The sequence below is a fragment of the Cicer arietinum genome, chromosome 7, assembly GCF_000331145.2.
Source record: "Cicer arietinum cultivar CDC Frontier isolate Library 1 chromosome 7, Cicar.CDCFrontier_v2.0, whole genome shotgun sequence".
In the NCBI taxonomy this organism is placed as follows: Eukaryota; Viridiplantae; Streptophyta; class Magnoliopsida; order Fabales; family Fabaceae; genus Cicer; species Cicer arietinum.
Genome location: NC_021166.2, coordinates 56,891,933 through 56,911,488, shown reverse-complemented (window position 1 = coordinate 56,911,488; position 19,556 = coordinate 56,891,933). Strand labels below are relative to the sequence as shown.

Genomic DNA, 19,556 nt, shown 5'->3' with positions numbered 1-19,556 from the left:
CAGCAGGAAACTCTCGATCGATGGTGGAAGCACCAACGGTTAAAATCCAAGGTGCTATATTAGTAGAAGTATAAGAACCAGGTCCTGAATTACCAGCTGAACAAGAAACAACAACACCATGTTGTGAAGCACCAAAAGCACCAATAGCAATTGAATCATGATAATATTGAGGTGCATAACCACTAGCACCAACAGAGAGTGAAATCACATGAACACCATCAGAAACAGCTTCATCCATAGCAGCAAGAATATCGGAATCAAAACAACCGAGACTCCAACAGATTTTGTAAGCAGCGATTCTAGCTTTTGTTGCCATTCCCTTAGCTTCACCTTGAGCGAAACTGAACAAACTTGCGTTGGAAACGATTGAACCTGCTGCTGTTGAAGCTGTGTGTGATCCATGACCTTCAGTGTCTCTTGGTGATTTCGATTCGACGGTTTCGTCTATGGGTCGTTGAAGGTAAGATTCATAGCCTTTGTAGAAAGCTTTTGCGCCGATGATTTTACCATTACATGAAGAAGAAGGAAAGTCGTGGGAAACTTCGCAGGTACCTTTCCATGAAGATGGGAGGGGGGAAGAAGAGAGAGATGGATCGGAGAAGCTTTTGAGCTCCGGCCAGATTCCGGTGTCGAGGACGCCGATGATGACGTCGGAGGCGAAGTGGGAGTTTGGCCATAGACCGGAGGTTTCGGCGAGTCCGAGGAAGTCGGGGGTATGGGTTGTGTGGAGGTGGCGGATTTGGTCGGGTTGGATGGAGAGGACGTCAGGATGGGTGGTTAGGTGGGCGGCTTGAGAAGGGGTGAGGTGGGCGGAGAAACCGTGAATGGCGGACGTGTATGTGTAGAGGATGGAGGGGGTGTGTTGGGAGGGAGGGAGGGTGTTGAGGATGGAGGTGTAGTGGTTGTGATTGGTGGTGTAAAGAGAAGGTTTTGACACGTGGATGATGAAGGTTTGTGTTGATGATGATTGGGAGATAGAGAGAGAGAAGAAGGAGAAAATGAAGAAAAAGAATAAGAGAGAAGATGAAGATGAAGCCATGACTTGTGTTGTGTTCGTTTGGAATTGGAGAAATGGTTTTTATTATTTATTTATGGTATGGCATTTTCTTGTTGAATTCTTACTAGTCACTTGTCAAGTATAGATAAATGACTGGATGTAAATTTTTCTATGATGATGAATTAATTGTTTAGATGGGAATGAATTTGACCTATAAATGAGGCTAAGGGGCACAGATATTATTTTTAGATATTTCTTTATTTTTATACAAATTTTTGAGGTGTTTCTTATTCCCATGTGAGAGAGTATGGATTTAAATTATTTCAAGAAAGGTAATGAAAGCTGGACATCGAATCAGTGTATATACATATTCGAGATTCAACGTCTAATTGAGCTTGAACTGGAGTTGGATTAGTGATAAACAAAAAATTATTAAAATTCACGACTTTGAACAATTACAAATTAAAGTTCAAAAAAATAATATTATTACACATAACTCAACATATAATTTTTTTCTAGGCTAAATTATATATGTGGTTCCTTAACTTAATTTTAGGTAACGTTTTAGTCTTTTATCTTTTTTTTTTTTCCGATTTAGTCCTTTATTCCTAACAATATTAAATAAAGTATGAAAATATTAGTTTATTTAAAGATTTGCGTTACAAATTTGATGAAATTTGTATTATATTGAAGAATATAATTAATTTTATGAATTTTGATTGAACTTTTTTTTGAATTTTTGTATAAAAAAAGGATAACATTGTTGAAATTTTAAAATATTAAATTGTCACTTAAAATTAAAATAAAGGACCAAGTCGGGAAGAAAAAAAAGATAAAGAACTAAAACGTTATCTGAAATTAAGTTAAGGGACCACGAATGTAATTTAGTATTTTTTCTTTTAATAATCTTGCATTTATTTATTTTTTATTAAAAATGAATTATATTAAATAGAATGAAAGTTGAAAATAATAACTTCTAATATTATAAATAAAAAGATATTCTAAGGTGAATAAATTGTTTAAAGAAGGAAAAAAAATATTATGATCAAACTAAAATGAATTTTAATATGAGATCTTTCAATATAAAATTATTTATTAGATTAATATAATTGATATGGTATAATATTTTATTAATTGAAAACAAAGTAAATTGATTTAATATTTGTTGAGATAATATTAAATTTAGATAAAATTTTAGTTTTAAGAATATCAAAGTATAAGACATTTTATTAAAATAAGTTGAGGCATTTTAATTAAGCAAAATTTTTGCTTCTTACGAAGGTTTGTTGTGTTTAGGGTTGGCATGTGGCCAAGCCAAACTAAAAAATAAAAATATCTATTTGTTTCTCTTAGATAATAATTAAGGGAGTAAACTCAATGTTAGATGTAATATTAATAATTTTTTAAGGAGGAAGAACAAAAAAGTAAACTAAATATAACATTTATTGATTATAGAGAAAATAATTAAGAGTTACTTTAAAAAATAACATTACAAATATTTCTACGACGGATCAATAAAATATCACTACAAAAAATCGACATTTCAAAAAATAAGAAATTACTAGATATTATTTTGCAATAAAACTTGCATATGATCTTGCTACTAAGGTCGTGAAAGATTCTCATACAAGTCGAATACCCATCAAAATGGATCTAAAAATCATCAATCTTTATCTTCCTATCTGTACAAACGGAGGACCCATCAATATAAATATTAAACTTATTTCCTTACTTGTAGTCTTTAAATATCAAAATATAGCAGTGCTCTTTTTTATTGGTCGCCTTCTCAACTGTTATTTGTTATTGTGATTTGTGAAAAATAAATCTACTACTTTTAAAATTTAAATTTAAAAAAAAAGAATTATTGATAGAAGTTGTTGATGTTGTCATTGTATTTTCACTTTTCTTAGATAAACTATTGGATAGGATTTGACTTGATCTATAATATAAATAAAAACAAAAAACTCGGTTAAGACATGGGCATGATAAAAGTTGGGATAGATTTGGATTACTCCTCAAGTTATCAATCTTGTCTCAAATTAGTTTCAAATTATTTTATGGACTAGGGATTATTTAATATTATTATTATTATTATTATTATTATTATTATTATTATTATTATTATTATTATTATTATTATTATTATTATTATTATTAATTTCACATATTTCAAAAACACTTAAATCCGACATCACTTTATATTTTTCGTCAAGAGTAGAATTAAAAACGAATTGCATTGCAAAATATCATTTGACCACCTATCTTGTTATTAAGAGTTGAGTGATGAATATTTAGCTGTGCTATTAGTGATATGCTTTAACGCAACTTATTGTATTTAACAAATATTTGTGAAAACAATAACTCCACCTGTAATTTGATTGTGTTTGTATCGTTGTGTTAATATAGTTTTTAAAGCTATGTCCTTTTTTTTGCCATTCTAAATTATGAGTTATTTCTTAAATAATTTTTGATAAAAAATTGTTTATGTATTATATTAGGTGTCTTGTTTTGACACTAAGTCGATCTTGTATTTGTTTCATCTCGTTCATATTAGATATGTATCTCATCGGGTTAGATCGAAATAAAGACAATTCAAGTTTAAAATTTAGTTTAACCTAACTTGAAAATTGGACAAGAGACCTATTAAATTAGACATAATTCATTTTTTTACTCTCTCTAAGGGAGTTGGTGCAGTTGATTTAGATTTTTATATATTTATTTATAGAAAATAATAACAAGAGGTTTAAGAAGATATATTAAAAATTAAATAATTAAAAAATTAAATAAATTTTTTTCTTTGAATAATATATTCATCTTTTAAAAGTTTAAAAAACATGTTTTGTTCAACTTTCTTTTTGAATGTTAAGTTTTATAACAAATATCCTAAGAACATGATAACATAAGTTTTTATTTATTAAAATAAACAATTAAATTTGGTGGATCAGGAAAAGCATACACCCAATAATTGAAGGACTTATGGGTGTCGTGGATTCGTGATCTCCACAATCAGGGAGGAGTACCCATACATCTTTCTAGGGGTGGACATAATTATCGGACCCGCCCGAATCCGACCGACCCAATATAAAATTTAAATTTGCGGACGGGTTTCTTCGGGGTTGATGGGTTAAGCGGGTGAAAAATAAGGGTTCATATGAGTTTATACGGTCGGGTTCGGATGAGTAATTTGGATCCGCCGATACCCGAACCCGACCGATTTATATTATTATTTTTATATTATATATTAATATTATTAATTTTATATTATATATTAATATATAAATTTAAAATACACAAAAAGTCACTTGCCAAAAATTAAAAAAAAAAGGCCAATTTATTAAAAAAACCCAGCCACAAGGCAAATGTTTTTTAAAAGCAGTTCAGCCCAACAACAGAACCAAGTCCAACAACTCAGCCCAATTAAAAATAAGTTAGGTAGCAGATTGGGCCAATAAATTATAAAAGAGCAAATTTTTTTCTTAAATAAAAGCAAAAAAAACTGAATAATTTAGAATGAAAAAAAAGCAAAAAAAAGTCCAATAAAATCTAACCCATTTTTATCCGCCCATACATAACCGACACCCGATCTACCCGAACCCGACGTACCCGATTTAAAATATAGACGAAATTGGGCCAAAACATCAAACCCATAGATTGGGCCGGTTTTACATTTTAGGCCCGAACCCACCCATACCCGCCCGATGTCCACCCCTACATCTTTCTTTGTATTGGATTTATTTTCTCAAAAAGTTACCAATAATAAGGCTCCACCTACTCCGTAACAAAAATAATAATAACAAATTAATAAAAGCTCCAACCCTTGTGTTGACAAGAAAATGATTAAAGACTGTCAAAAAAGATTAAAAGATATTTGATATTTGTTTGCTTACAGATTGATGCTGACATCGTGATAATTTATTTGTATTTGTTTTATCTTTAGTGTGAAACAATTGAAACTTTAGAATCTCCATCTTCGTATACAAACCTGCCAAGTGGTGTCTACAAATAAGTTTATGAATGAGTCATTTACTCTTTAGTTTTTAATGTTAAATTAACGGTTGATTTAATGTTAACTCTGTAAATTCGATTACATGCTATTATTTCTCTGACACATGAGCAATTGATTCGAAAAGTACTAAATTAATGATAACATTGTTTTTTTTAAATGACAATAAAATTAACATAAAAAACATAACTTAATACCAATTTCATTATTAAAAAATACAATTTATTATTACTATTTATCATAAAAGATATAATTTATTATTAAAATATATAGTTACTGATAAATATAACATAATGTCAATTTGGTCTATAAATTCAAATAAAACCAAAATTTGTCATAACTTTTATTGATTCAAGATCTTCTTATTTGCAATATATCATAAATCCATTTTATACAACAATACTTGATTTGATTCAATTGCAATTTAAATAAATACAATCAACAATCGTTTGAAATATAGTTAGTGCATTATTGTGTAGTACTTTTCCAACAAAATAATTGAAATTAAAACTGATTTTTATTTTTTCATCAATTGTTTTAAAAAATTGAAAATCTACTTATCTAGAGTAAAGCGACACAAATACAATAAATGAAGTGACGCCATCTATATCACTACTATTTTTGTATAACTGAAACATCCAAAAAAAATTTAAAGACGTATTTCTTTTAAAGAAAAATTAAATATGTTTATTGTTTTCAACAAGCATGACAATTTCTCTTCATTTTGTTTTAAAAATTTAAACTACACCCACACACGTGATTGAAGCCAAAATAACACAAAAAAGCCATAAGTTAAAGGCATAATATGTCATTTACATCCAAAATGTACATAACCATGTCATTAAAATCCAAAACAAGTAACAACTATCTCATAACTACATTTGAAGCTGCTATATCAAGACAGATTTGGAGCTAGAGTATGCAAAACTGACTAATACAATAGTTTTGAGTTTAAATCTTAATTTTTTTTAATAACAAATGGGAAAGATTAATAGATAAGGCGGGGTAACCCAACACCTCCTATATCCTAAAAAATAATATTATTGAGATTAGAAAAATTAGGGTCAAGAATCACCCCATCAAAGCTAGAAGAAACATTTGTTGGCAAGAAGATTTTATATTTAAGTACTGAATTGGAATCAGTAGTACCTTCTTTTTTTATAAAATGTCAACAAATTATCCGTTTGTTGTTTGACACAATACAAGAGTAATAGTGGGTGAAAATCGAGAGTTGAAGTAGCCTAATAAAAAAGCACCAGGTTTCAATGAATTAGATTTGTAAAAAACGACATTTTCCAAACTTAAAAACATGTCTTCTAATTTATTTTTGGAAAAAAAGCCTTTAAACTTTTTTATTAATAAATTATACAAAACTTCTATAGTAAATTATCGGTCAAGTTGGTAATTTCTATAATCTTATACGAAGTGTGTCTTATTTAATTTAAATATGTTTATAGTAAGTTGGTAATTTTTGTGTAAGGTTCTCTTCGGCTGCTATTCTCAAATAATAACTTGCGTTCTTTTTTCTTTTTTTATTAGAGAGAGTCGATTTAAAACTATTTTTTTGGGTGTATAATCATATTTTCTAATTTTTTATTGATTTATTTTAAATAAATAACTTCCATATAAATTTATTTTATTTTTTTACTTTTTTTCCAGTATTTTAATTTTGTGATTTTGTAGTAGGAGTAAGACGTTTTTAGGTTTTTTTCATATGGTGTAGTGTTTTTTTTGTTTTTCTGTCTAAGTGTGATGTTCTTTTAGTTTCAGATTCATAAGTTAACTTTGCTCCATTACAAATTTCATTCAATGGTTTTAGGGTCATCAATGTTATAAATTTGGAGATACATGTATTTCAAACATTTAAATTTTATCATATTTGTAAACATGTTGTTTTGTGTTATTAACTTTTGAGTGTTATGAGTTTTATCGTATATTCATCTTTTTTTATTTTTACTGTATCAATGTATTCTATAACTTGAAACAATCAATATCGTTTTTTTCTTTAAAAAAAAAAAAAGAATTTGAAAGTTTATTTTCCACCCTCACATACAAATATATTCAAGAGTATATATTCCACATTTTTCCCTTTAAATATATTTTTTTCCCTTTGAATGTTTAGTTCCAAACATAACCTTAAAAATATATCTTTAATCCTTTTTGTTTGGCTCAACTTTTGCTGAAGTTATTTGAGTTTTATATGTTTTGATTGCTAGCCTTTATGTTTTATCACCTTATACATGTGATCCTTTAAATTTGTTAATTTTTTCAAATATATTAAATGTTAAGATCTAACCAAAATATCACAATGAATTGATGAATATATACCCTGTGTTGAATAATTAGAACATCAGTCAGGATGGCCGAGTGGTCTAAGGCGCCAGACTCAAGTTCTGGTCTTCGAAAGAGGGCGTGGGTTCAAATCCCACTTCTGACAATTTATGCTATTTTTAATCAGCCAAAACACCAGTGACGAGAACCACGACTTTACACTTGTTCATGACTTATACAACAACATGATCAATGTGAGGTCGAGTTTATTTTATAGATTACGTTTGTAGCGTAATAATACCCAAATCTTGAAATTGATGTGAGATTGTGAGTTTTTTTATTCGATTTAGATTCATTTTAATCACGACTTTTGTTTCATTCTAGTCTCTATAAGTATTTTTGTTTTGCTTTTCTTTTTGTATCTATTTTTTTTTTGTTGAGCCCTTGTAAAATTAATTCTTATTAAAATTGGTCATTGCAAATTTCTTATATCATTACTAATTGAGAGACTAATTATGATTTAGCTAATTTGATAAAGTTCAAACATTAAAAATTGAAATATAAAATAATTTTATATGTGCAGCAAATTGCGATGAAATTGAAATAGTACATCATATTTTTTTACTGTTATTTTTTTGGATTTGTGTGGTATGAAGTTTTGAATTAATTAGATATTTCTAAAGTGTTTTATAATAAAACAATTTACCATATAATTCAATTTGATGGTCTATTTTTGTGCGCTCGTAGAATTTGCAAAAGAATTTATGTAGTTTGTTTTGCGATGACTTAGAGAATTTGAAAATATAGAAATGAAATAATCTTCCATCAGTATGCATTGAATGTAAATCTTTTCATTGAAAGTATCAAATTGTTAGCATGGAGGTGGATGGAGGTGGTTCAAGTTGAAATAAAAGGATTTAATAATGAGCATCATCAATGATGTATCCAACAATTGGTGTGTAGTAGTATCAAACGTGGCTAATCTTAATTGTGCATTTTTAGTATAGATTTTTCAATTGTAGTCTTACTTGACACTTGACATGGAAGTATAATATTTGTATTTCTCACTTCTAGCCACATTGTGTGCTTGGAAGTTTCTTTAATATATTCTTTTTTGGCTTCTTCAAACAAAATTGAAGAATTAAAATTAAATATTAATATATTGCAAGAATTAATTCTAATTAAAATTTATTTTACATAGACTAAAATAAAAGAATAAAGATAAAAAACAAACAAACAAAAATTTAAAAGAACCAAATCAAACAAAAAACACTTACCAAGATTAAAACAAAACAAAAAAAATGCAAAAATACAAAAATTAATCATATATTTAAGTCATAAAAAAATTACAAATTTCACTAAATCAAAACTCTATTCCAAATATTAAATAATTTAAAATTATTGTCCTTAGGAAATTCCGAAGAAAATCAAAATAAGATTCATAAATATTACACAAGTTTCATGTTACATTTAACAAAAAAAAAAAAAAATAAGTAAATAAAAAATAATTAACAAAAAAAAATAAAAAAAGTGGATTGTACATTCGGCAATCAATGCATCGATTTTTTCCAAACACTTCACCATCTCCATTTTTATCATCCCTTGCATCTAGGGCTGTGCAAAAAATCCAGTTATGAGACTCAAATCCAAAACCAGATCCAAATCCATTTTAAATATCCGGTTAAAATCATATGGTTATAATCTGGTTTATTTATAAATAGGTTGGATAACCATTTATGTTTTATATTTGGATTTGATTTTTATCTACTACCAATATTTTGTTAATTTTGAGATTTTATTTCTTGACAAAAAATTGGAATTTTTTTTTTCAAAAAAATTTGGGAAAATAGTAAATAAAAAAAACTTTTTTTTTCTTAAATAAATTTTAAATCGAATTTTTTCTCGAAAAATTTGGTGAGAATTTTTTTTAAAAAATTTATCGAAAAAATCAATTTTTTTTAAATAACCGATTTTTAAACTATGAATAAATATATATATTTTTTTTAAATAATCAAATTTTAACTCATTTTGAAAAAAAATTCGATTTTAAAATTAAAATTTTCAAAACTGGTTGTTTAATTATAAATCGATTATTTAACCATAACCAATTTTACAATTAGTTTTATAAGCGATTTTAAACCAAATAATAGATTTGGTTATAAATTTAATTCTATATATTGATTTTAAAATAAATATGGTTTGATTTAAAAAAAAACCAATCATGAACCGCCCTAGTTACATCTCACATTGATCATCCACCATTTTTACATAACACATTTTTTTACAATTCACCATCTCCATTTGCTCTTTATTTGCATTTCTATTTTATTGATAATAAACTTCAGTATTGGGGCGCTTATCCCATTTGATTTTTATAACTTTTAATTTTTTAAAATAATTTTGATGTTTTCCGAGCAAGAATCTACTTTAATCAAATACAATAGTAACTTTTTCATCTATTTATTTCAAATTCACTTTTATATCGTAATCACATTCATTAATATTTGTGTTAGAACAAAATGGTTAAGTGTTTTCGACCAACCCTCCATGTCCTTTTATGTCAAACTAAAATTTGTCATCTCTCAATTACACTTTAACTAACAAAAGTCATATAAGAAAATTGATTTCACCATAATACAAACTATTTAGTATTAATCACTTGTACATTACCACGATATTTTTTATTTCTTAGCAACGTATAGATTCTCTAATATTTAAATTATTTGAAGCATTCTTTTAATATTTTTATTAATATATTACAATGTATTTGAGATTGTATTGTTCATTTCAGGGAAGATTAACTCACACCTTCAAAACAGTTAGATAGTGTTAGAAATTGGTTATAAATAGTCTTGGTAAGTATTGACTTTGATTCACTTAAGATTTATTAGCTTTGTTATGATTATTATATAATGTGTATCATATCTTCATTGTAATTTATTTTTCTAGTTGAATCAATTTTAAATGGTTCCATATTTCTCTAATTATTATTATTTTTTGCCTATATAATGTTTATCAACAAGATTCCTAGAGAGTAAAATATATTGGATAGTCTTTTAAGTTACACGAAAATATAAAATTATTCATTTAACTTTTTTATTTTATTAAATTAATCATTTATGTTTATAAAGTTTATAATTGAACTATTTTTAGTCATAATCTCGTCTCAATCATTTTTAATTAGAAAATTTTAAGATACTATGAGTTTTATTATTAATGAATTGTATCATAAATTTTCATATGATTTCATGATACAGATTAAGAAAACTTTACGTTTAATTTCAAAAACCTTAAAATCTATCTCACCCGTTCTCTCTTGTTTAATTATATTTCTAAAATTTGATTGAGGATGTATGTGTTTATGATTATTACAATCACAACCTTTTAATAATTAGGTAGACCAATTTATTGCAAAAAGTTAGAGAATTTTGAATTTCAATTTTGCTCGTTTGAAATTAAGATTATTAATGTAAACATTTACAAACACAAGGAATTAATTTGACACTAAAATAAATAAAAAATGACTAACTTATTATAAATTAAAAATAAATAACTAATATATTATTTTCGTATAATTTAAAAGATAGCATAATGTATTTTATCTTTTTAGAGAATATAAATATATAGCGAAATCAGGTTATACAATGTTTTAAAACTTGTCATAACACAAATTAAAGTTTTAATCAAATTTAATTATGTTGGATGTTTTCTACTTGAGCTTATGATATTTTTCAGTTATTGATAACATGTATAACAATACCTAATAATTCTAACAAATAAAACATGGGTCTCCACATCAAATTTGCAACAATAGCACAAACAACAGCCAGAGTTTATAATAATTTCAAAACTTAGCAACAATTTTGGACAGTGTAGACCTAGTCTTCAAGCAGCTGCTGCCAGAACATTTGGATTTGGATGATGAACAGCCACCTTTTCCAATTTTCTTGTCCAGAAGGCAACTACAAGAGCAACATTTCCATGGAAAACTGATAACAAAAAAAAAAAAAAAACTCATTTTATTTCTATCTCTTGTCCTAAATATAAATTTCGTTAAATAAACAACTTAAGAAAATTTATAACAGTATTAATTCTATTTATAATATATTAAAATAGTCTTTCAATTATCCTTAAGGTCTAGTTCAACCGGTAAATGTCGATAGTGTTATATTGGATGTCGCGAGAATTAATTATAGTGAAATTTTTCATCTATTCAAAAATAAAAAAATAGTATCTCAATTTAGTTTGTTGACAACTAATATTTTTGTATGTTATGTAATACAAATTCAGCCAATTAACTCACTTATATTCCTATGTAACATCTCTTAGAATAATTTTTCTATTGTTTTTGAAATTTTGTGAATAATACATTGTTGTGAGTTACAAGACACTAAGTCAAAGTAATAATTTCTCTTTAGATTACACATTTGTCATTAACTCATAGTTTATTACCTAAGGTTATTATAGATTTACAATTCTCAATTTTCTCTCTTTTTTAATATCTATTTTTTAGTTTTATTCTAATACGAACAACTCAATTTTATGCGAATAGGTAATTTTTTTACTAATATTTTACTTTGTTTTCCAATCTTAGTATTATTTTAATCTTTTGAATACAATTCTTTTGTTATTGCAATAAAGTTTTCAATACAAACACACTCATATATCCTTAACATTAAAGTCATTAAAGTCATGTTAAATATTTCAATCTCAACTTCTCAAATTCCATCATATATAGATGTACTCTACTATTATTCCATACTTTATTAAATTGTTTTATTTATTTATGAATTATGTACATTTTCACATTTTATCTATTCACGCAATGAAAGTTCTAAAAAAGTAAGAATTTTGGCTAAATGTATTAACATATAATCGGATGATTTTCTTTATAAAAACAATCTAATGTTTTTATTAGATAAAAATATTCATTCAATTACCTTAATATATTGATGATGATAATAATAATAATATGCATTTAGCTTACTATTTCGATTCTTTTCATTTGACTTAGAGTTTTATGATATCAAATAGTTGATCGTGTGTTCAAATTCCTTGAGCTAACCCTTTTACTGCATCAAAAATCATTATAATTTACAAAAGTGATAATTTTTACTCTTATAAATTATCACAAAAATATCTAATTTTGTTATATTAATTGTTTTTCTTTACATTATACTATTATTCGTTCAAATATATGTTGATATACATATATCTGATTTAACATCCATGAATATATTCATAGCTACACATGTATTGAAATAAAATTTTAATTTTTTTTTTCTATTATTGAATATATTTATACTACTGAATACATATATTTATATATTGCTTTTAATCTTAGTTTTAAACTATACACTTAAATTTATAATATATTTTTTCTTATTCATTCATTTAAAATTTATTTATTTATTTTGATTGTCCTTTATTCTACAGTCAATTTAATCTATTTTACATTTTTAATTTTAAAATTGATCTGTTGATTCCATATTAAAATAAATAATCAACACTAAAACTTACTCCAATAAAATAAATAAAATATCACTTCCAAGTTCCAACCGAGCAACGCCCGGATCTAAATTTAGTATATAATAATTTTAGTATTTTATTTCAAACTTACCATCCATAACATTTATTGCTTACTAACATTACCAATGATAAAAAAAATGAATAATTAATAATATTTTAGTAAAAACTAATTAATCCAAATAAAAATTTGAAGAAATCGACCTCATAAGTTGGACATAAAATTTTAAAGAGACATATATTTCGAATTGGAGCAGTAATTAATCAGTGAGTTTGTAGATACATGCATTGCATTAAGATTAACCTTAAATTATTATAACAATTTATGTCACCAAAATATTTGAGTTAAATTTTTTAATACTGAAACACAACTTGTAAATAAATTACTTTAATTATACAGATTAAAATCAATTTTCGTAAATACTTAAACAGTCCTAAGAAGAGGAGCTTCAACTTAATTGTGGTATTTGATTATGTTAAACAATAACTTGTAATGAAAGCAAGTGAAAGAAATATTTGAAAATGAAATGGTCATAAAAGACAAAAACTGAGTACCTGATCTGCTTCCCGAAGTAATAGGATTCAGAGATTAACGTGTGCTTTCCTCTGCTATCAGATGCAGTGCTAATTATTTATTATTTATTTAGAGTTAATTGAATGATTAATATACAGATTAATAGAAAAGTTGGAGATTCATACTTGAGTGTGAAAGGATCTGAAATAGAGTCTACGAAGGCATCAAGCCTGTTAAGGAAAATGTTTACTTTTAAATTAGCATAAATATAAAATAATTGACTATAATAATACATACAATATCATAGGTAAGTCTTTTAATTTTCAACCTTGGTGATTCAACTTACAAAAATGTCTCATGGACACAACTTTTTATTTTTTAACATATACAACATATATATAGTTAATCATATGTACAAAAATCTGATTAATTAAGGAGAAATGGATCATTTACATCCTCACATTTACCTTCCACCACCAATGCACATCAAAATAACATTTTATCTTTTTTTATCCCTTATTATTTAATAGTCAAAATTTTCGAAATAATTTAAAAGAATTTCGAAACTTTGGATGAATGTAAAACTTTTGAAATGTAATTTTTTTAAACGTTAAAAAAAATTCAAAAATATAAATGAATGTGAAACTTCTTAAATGCTATTTTCCATAAATTTTAAATTTTTTCGAAAATATGGATGAACATGAAACTTTCGAAATACAATTTTTCTAAAAGTTTAAAATTTTGGATGAATGTGAAAGGTCTGAAACTTAACTTTTTCAAATTTTTTAAAAAGTTCGAAACTTTGAATAAATATAAAACTTTTAAAATATAATTTTTCTAGAATTATTTAAAAAATTAGAAATTGTCGAAATTTTGACTAATAAATAATATGAAATAATAAAAAAAAAGTAAAATAGTCTTTTCATATAATTTGGAGGGTGATAATAAATGTAAAGGGATGGTGATTAATTTCTCTTAATTCAGTTGAATAGATAATTAGATAATTAATTTCTCTGAATTAACCACATTATTAATCACATTTTTACACCTTCACCATATACGGATATCATTATTGTTGAATATAATATATTATATAATTTTACACATTAAAGGGTGAAGGCCTTACTCTTTGCAGCATCTAGAAGCTGGGTGAAGGCCTTCCAAAGATTTTAACTCTTCCTAAGAGCAATATATACATGAACTGGTGAAAATTAGTCTCATTTGTTTAATAAACGGTAGCTTCTCATGAAGATATTACTTATGCATATAAGAGGAACACAAGATTCAGCTAGCATGCAATCATCTCAACCAAATGTTATATATGTTGGGTGATAAGCCATAATGTTTACGTGTCAGTGTCATTGTAGTGTCTGGTGTCTGTGGAGTTATTTGTGTTCTGATCGGAGCTTCATAGATTAAAATACCATTATAATGGAGACATAAATAAATTACAATAAAAGCCACATAAATTAATCTTAAACATTATACCTGAAGCAAACCAATTTCTTTCTCCAAAACTTGAATCTTAACAATCTGCTTCCGCTTCCCATGAAAATCCACAAGCTCTGGAAGAGGTGACTTGGGACTCATTAGTTTCTCCATCAAAGGTTTTGATGTTAAGGACACCGAAGAAAAGTTGTATTCACCATCCATTTCTAATTTCTACAACAATATTGAACAAATGCAGTAGCTACTAGAGTAAGAGCATTGAAGTAGAAAGAACAAAAACAAAAGAAAAAAATGAAACTTGATGATTAGTTTAGATGAAAGTTAGAAACTTGGAAAATGGGTTAGCGTTGATATGATATGAGGAGTTGATAATTGGATTGGTTGAGATTTTTCATGTGAAAGTGACAAAAGGGTAATAAAGCAAAGTACGAGAAGTGAAAATGGCATGTTGTCACACGTGACTGTCACGGAGGAAAGTGGAAACTGGAAAAGAAAGAGTTTTTTCAGATTTTGTTTGCTTTCGTTTTCATCAAAAGAAGCATTGGAAAATCTGAGAATAGAGGGACAAGTAGTCAAATGCTGAATTATTAAAGTGTAGAATTCTCATTTTAAGAAGATGCTCTGCAGTATCGAGGTTGCTGAAATATTTAATGTGACAAAACCTATTTTTTCTTGTGTGTCTCAAATTATTTTTTTTATGTTTGCTTTTGTAAATGTTTACCTTGTTGTTGGATCCACCGTGGTTTTAAGTTCAAGTGGCAGTTATGCTTCAAACTTTTATATTATGTTAAAATACGGCCGATGCAATCTAAACATCGATGTCAGTGTGCGGAGACATTAAAATCTGCAACACTGCAGCCACAATTACAGTTGCAGACAACAATTTACAACCATGGTTGGACCTAACATTAGTCTTTGTCTATTGTTGATAGTAATGTGCTGACATAGCTATTAGCTGTATACATGGATACATTTCTTGACTAATGTCATGGTTGTTGCTAATGCTCAAGGTATTAATGGTTCATCGTCTTCCTTAAAACTGAATTATATTGCTATTGGATTCAATTGTTCTGGTTGGCATACATAAGGATTTGGTTTTGTTTAAGGAACGTGAAATTAACACTTCAAAGGCATCATGAAGCTTGTGAGAACATCCTAAAAGGACAGCCCAAAATCAAACTCTTATGTGATTTATCATTTAATTAGTGACAAGGGGTAATCAATGCTTCCATCACTATGTAATTTGTTGGAACTCATTAGAGATCGAATGAGGAAGCCTTGGACCATACCTATTTCCTTGCACTCTTCATTAGAGGAATGTTTGTATATACTCTTTCTGTCTTTAATTATAAACATCATTTAGAAAAATGTTTGCCCTTAAATATAATTATTTTTTCAAATTACTAGATTCATTTATTTTTTCCTAAATATACACCTTATTAATATCAATAATTTATCTTAAAAGATGCAAAATTGGAAATTGAATATATTCATATGCAAATGGTATTTTAGAAATACCTATTCATAAAATAGACACATTAATGTCATTCATTATTTATTTTTCTTAATATATTCAAAAATACAGAGGTGCTTATAAAAAAGGATAGAAAGTATATTGTAAAATTGAGAGTTGGGTGTTAAGAACCTCTTATTATTGTTCATGCGCCTCTTCTTACTTATTGTTCTCAACTTTGTTAGTTGATACCAACTTAAATGAATGCAAAACATTTTGGTATGTAAATATAGACATGTAAGATGTATAGATAAGATGGTCAACCAAGAAGAAATCAATCACAGCAGAATGCTAAACTGCTGAAGTCATTTTTATTGTGTTTGGTTTTGTAAGTGGTAGCTTTAGAGTTCATTTTTCAACAAAATGCTTGAATATACAACAATGGACTTTTCAATTGGAGCAGTAACTCATTCGTGCTAAACAAGTCCAATTTTTTCTTTCTTAATTTCTTTTGTCCTATATATCAGCTATCTGCACAACAGAAATTACAGACCATGGCTCAAATAGAAGAAGAAACTATGATCATTATGATTACAACTTAGGTAAAGCACAAAAAGTCTAACTTAAACCAGCAATTGTTATTAGCCCCATAGAAGTACAAACTCTGAAAGAAAGAAATAGCATATAAAGGGCGATGAGACCCATTCCCAATGTTCTGCTAGGATGCATGTTGTTTTGCGGTAAAACAACAAGTGCCCAAAGAAGTCCTGTGATGAGAAATCCCATGGTGTAAAATAAGCTACCGTCTTTAGGTACCACATATGAAGAAGGTTTCTTTGACCATGCGCCAAGCAGCAATGAGATCCCCAAACCAACGAGTGTGTTGAACATAGGACCCGCATAGCATCCAGATAAAGCTATCTGAACTCCATCTTCTCCTTCCAATGCCAATGCAACATTTGACATTAAATCTCCCATTGAATTTCCCCATGCTAGTACGGTTAATCCAAGAATCGATGGATTGATTCCGAAAATTACACCTAACACTACTAATAGAGCAACAAGCTCGTTGGCTATTATGTAGAACCACACTATGCTCATAATGAATCCTCCAAGAACCCAAGGAATCAAATACTGAGACGGTGGACGATCGGACACTGTGTATTTATATGCAAGAATACCAAGTGTGGATCCAACAGAAACACCTAAACAATAAGCAAGTATTATACTCTTATAACTCACATTTTCTTGGCTGCTCCACAAAAAGGCCAAGAGCATCGGAGCCAATGAAGCACTGGCCACACCAACCGGCTTCGACCACAATTCCTCGTTAACCATTGGAATTGTTAGCTGTCTAGGAATTGCAAGTGGCATCTCCATGAGTAAAAAAAGCTTTGAAATGGAGAACGAAAACCTGGTGTTTTCCGTGGATCGGCCATCACTCCATCCCCAAGGAGGCCTTTCATCATCTAAAAAATTGATTTTATTTGCCTGGTTTGAATACATCGCCACATTTGAAGACCACATCCATTGAGGCAAGGAAGGTGGGAGTCGGGGAGGATCACTCTCAGTGTCTACGTCAAGCAAGGAGCTATATATAGTAGTATCTTCTTCAGAACCAACAGCGAACACACTTCCTTGGACAGGAAGCATAGGTGTCACAACATCCAATTTCAACCTCTGTGCATGTTTTCGCAATATCTCATTGGCAGCGACAATGAATGCATAAACAACATAGATCGATACAAAAGCAATAGCTGCCCCAATACCTATCTTACCAACAAACAAAATCAAAAGCAGTGAACAAAGCGTAAACAGAAAGAAACTCAAATCCCTTATAAAGCATCGTCGATCAACTCGAACCCCCCTCTCTGCAACACAAAGAGAAACAGTTCCAACAACAATAGTGGTAACAAACAAAGCACCGCCTAACACACTGTTAAGACCAACTTCACCCGTATCAGTACCGACAAAAGAAGCTATACTAGCAAACACATCAGGGGCTCCATTACCAAGTGGAAGCAACACAACACCAGCCACAGTTGGAGGCAATTTCAACAGCCTAGAGAGATGCTCAAGAGAAGGACAAAAATAATCAGCCGCAGTGTTCCCCAAGAGATAAAACAAAGCAGCAAGCCAAACACCTAATACTAGATAACCAAGAACCCTGAAACTTTGGCATTTACAAAAGAAAAACCTCAAGTAATCAATGTAACCCTCAGAAGTGCACTGAGGATTTGCCTTTAAGAATTCACAGTGGCTATCATAACCATCATGTTGGAGCAATCCAAAACACAATCCAGGTCTACTCACACTCAAATCTTCATCACCAACTACACTTGAAGTGTTAGTGCTGATTTCAACCATTCTACGGTGAATCACAGAAACCCCATCTTTCAAAACTGAATTTTGAGCCAAACCATGATGATGATTAACTAAATATGCCGATTGTCTAAGAAGTGGATTACGAATTATGTCTTCCCTATTGTAAAAGAAGAAAAACACAACCAAAGTACACAAACCATTGAAAACCCCATGAAATTTTTTGCGTCTTAAACCCAATAAACCATTCAAAGCCTTCATTTCCAATCTTTTATCCACACGAAGATCGTTCGAGGGTTCAATTTTAGCTCCCAATTATTTGAAAATCGTCTAGGGTTTCGGTTTCTTGAACGCGAAACGAAACCCCAAAATTTGAAATTGAGAGAATTTGAAGCGGAGTTTGATGGGGAAAATTTAGCATTAGAAAAAATTAGCGTGGAAATTAAGGAATGTTGAAACTTACCGAATGCATTCGAATTGAAGAAGAAAAGTAAGGGATTAGGGTTTTCGATATTCCTCTACGAAATATTAATGAATAAGAACGAAGTTGTTGAGAATTATTACAACTCTTACAACGATAAGTTGGTTCGGTTTTTTCAGTTTGGAGTTTAGATTGACATTGAAGCTACACTCACATCACACGTCGATTTTTGTTTTTTTGTTACAAGGAAGATTATTTCTTTCTTGGGTTCTTATAAGGAATATAAATCTATATTATATTATATATAACAATTCATACCAAGCATTAATACCATTATACCGTGCATTCAATCAAAATCGCCTCTCAAAAGTACGTTTATTAATGTAAAAATTGACATAGGGGATTTTATGTTTTTACAACTATAATAAAAATTACACAACAAAAAATTATGAATATTAACATTCTTACATAACTTCGAAAAGTTGACAATTAACTCAAATACTTGAATCTACTTTCAAATTTTTGAAGCGATAATTTGAATGTGAATTGTATATTACAATTCTATTAGATAGGTTTGATGCATATATATATATATATATA

General features: G+C 28.4%; 3 protein-coding genes and 1 non-coding gene across 11 annotated transcripts in view; 1 reads left to right on the top strand and 3 right to left on the bottom strand.

The window, feature by feature from the left end:
- LOC101496818 (subtilisin-like protease SBT1.4) overlaps positions 1-1,089 on the bottom strand; it is a 2,890-nt gene extending 1,801 nt beyond the window's left edge. Inside the window, exon 1 of the mRNA XM_004510450.4 lies at positions 8-1,089. Coding sequence (XP_004510507.1) covers positions 8-1,039 — 1,032 coding nt within the window. The 5' untranslated portion in view covers positions 1,040-1,089. The remainder of the gene's footprint in view (positions 1-7) is intronic.
- A 6,264-nt stretch (positions 1,090-7,353) lies between these two features.
- TRNAL-CAA (transfer RNA leucine (anticodon CAA)) lies at positions 7,354-7,437 on the top strand. The gene has a single exon. It is a non-coding gene; the product is annotated as a tRNA-Leu (tRNA).
- A 3,569-nt stretch (positions 7,438-11,006) lies between these two features.
- LOC101497345 (guanine nucleotide-binding protein subunit gamma 3-like) lies at positions 11,007-15,236 on the bottom strand. 8 transcript variants are annotated; one of them, XR_012163965.1, is made up of 5 exons: positions 14,800-15,236; positions 14,438-14,512; positions 13,497-13,541; positions 13,353-13,406; positions 11,007-11,260 (listed from the first exon to the last, which is right to left on the bottom strand). XR_012163965.1 is itself a non-coding variant. In XM_073370939.1 (5 exons), exons 1-5 carry the CDS (start codon positions 14,962-14,964, stop codon positions 11,116-11,118), a joined length of 450 nt encoding a protein of 149 aa, XP_073227040.1. In that variant the 5' UTR covers positions 14,965-15,231; the 3' UTR covers positions 11,007-11,115. The 8 variants fall into 8 exon arrangements, 6 of the variants coding, with proteins under 6 accessions (XP_073227040.1, XP_073227041.1, XP_073227042.1 ...); XR_012163964.1 differs by having other exon boundaries at positions 13,353-13,403; positions 14,800-15,235; XM_073370939.1 differs by having other exon boundaries at positions 11,007-11,233; positions 13,353-13,421; positions 14,438-14,490; positions 14,800-15,231.
- A 1,308-nt stretch (positions 15,237-16,544) lies between these two features.
- Positions 16,545-19,228, bottom strand: LOC101497673 (cation/calcium exchanger 4). The gene has a single exon (XM_004510452.4). The coding sequence runs from the start codon at positions 18,794-18,796 to the stop codon at positions 16,832-16,834; it is 1,965 nt and encodes a 654-aa protein (XP_004510509.1). The 5' UTR covers positions 18,797-19,228; the 3' UTR covers positions 16,545-16,831.
- Positions 19,229-19,556: the final 328 nt, after the last annotated feature.

Coding starts and splice junctions, on each gene's coding strand:
- LOC101497345 (XM_073370938.1), bottom strand. CDS start 14,964: ATGGATGGTGAATACAACTTTTCTTCGGTGTCCTTAACATCAAAACCT. Junction 13,542..14,437: donor GCTTCTAGATGCTGCAAAGA/GTAAGGCCTTCA, acceptor TTTCCTTAACAG/GCTTGATGCCTTCGTAGACT. Junction 13,422..13,496: donor TCAGATCCTTTCACACTCAA/GTATGAATCTCC, acceptor ATAAATAATTAG/CACTGCATCTGATAGCAGAG.
- LOC101497673 (XM_004510452.4), bottom strand. CDS start 18,796: ATGAAGGCTTTGAATGGTTTATTGGGTTTAAGACGCAAAAAATTTCAT.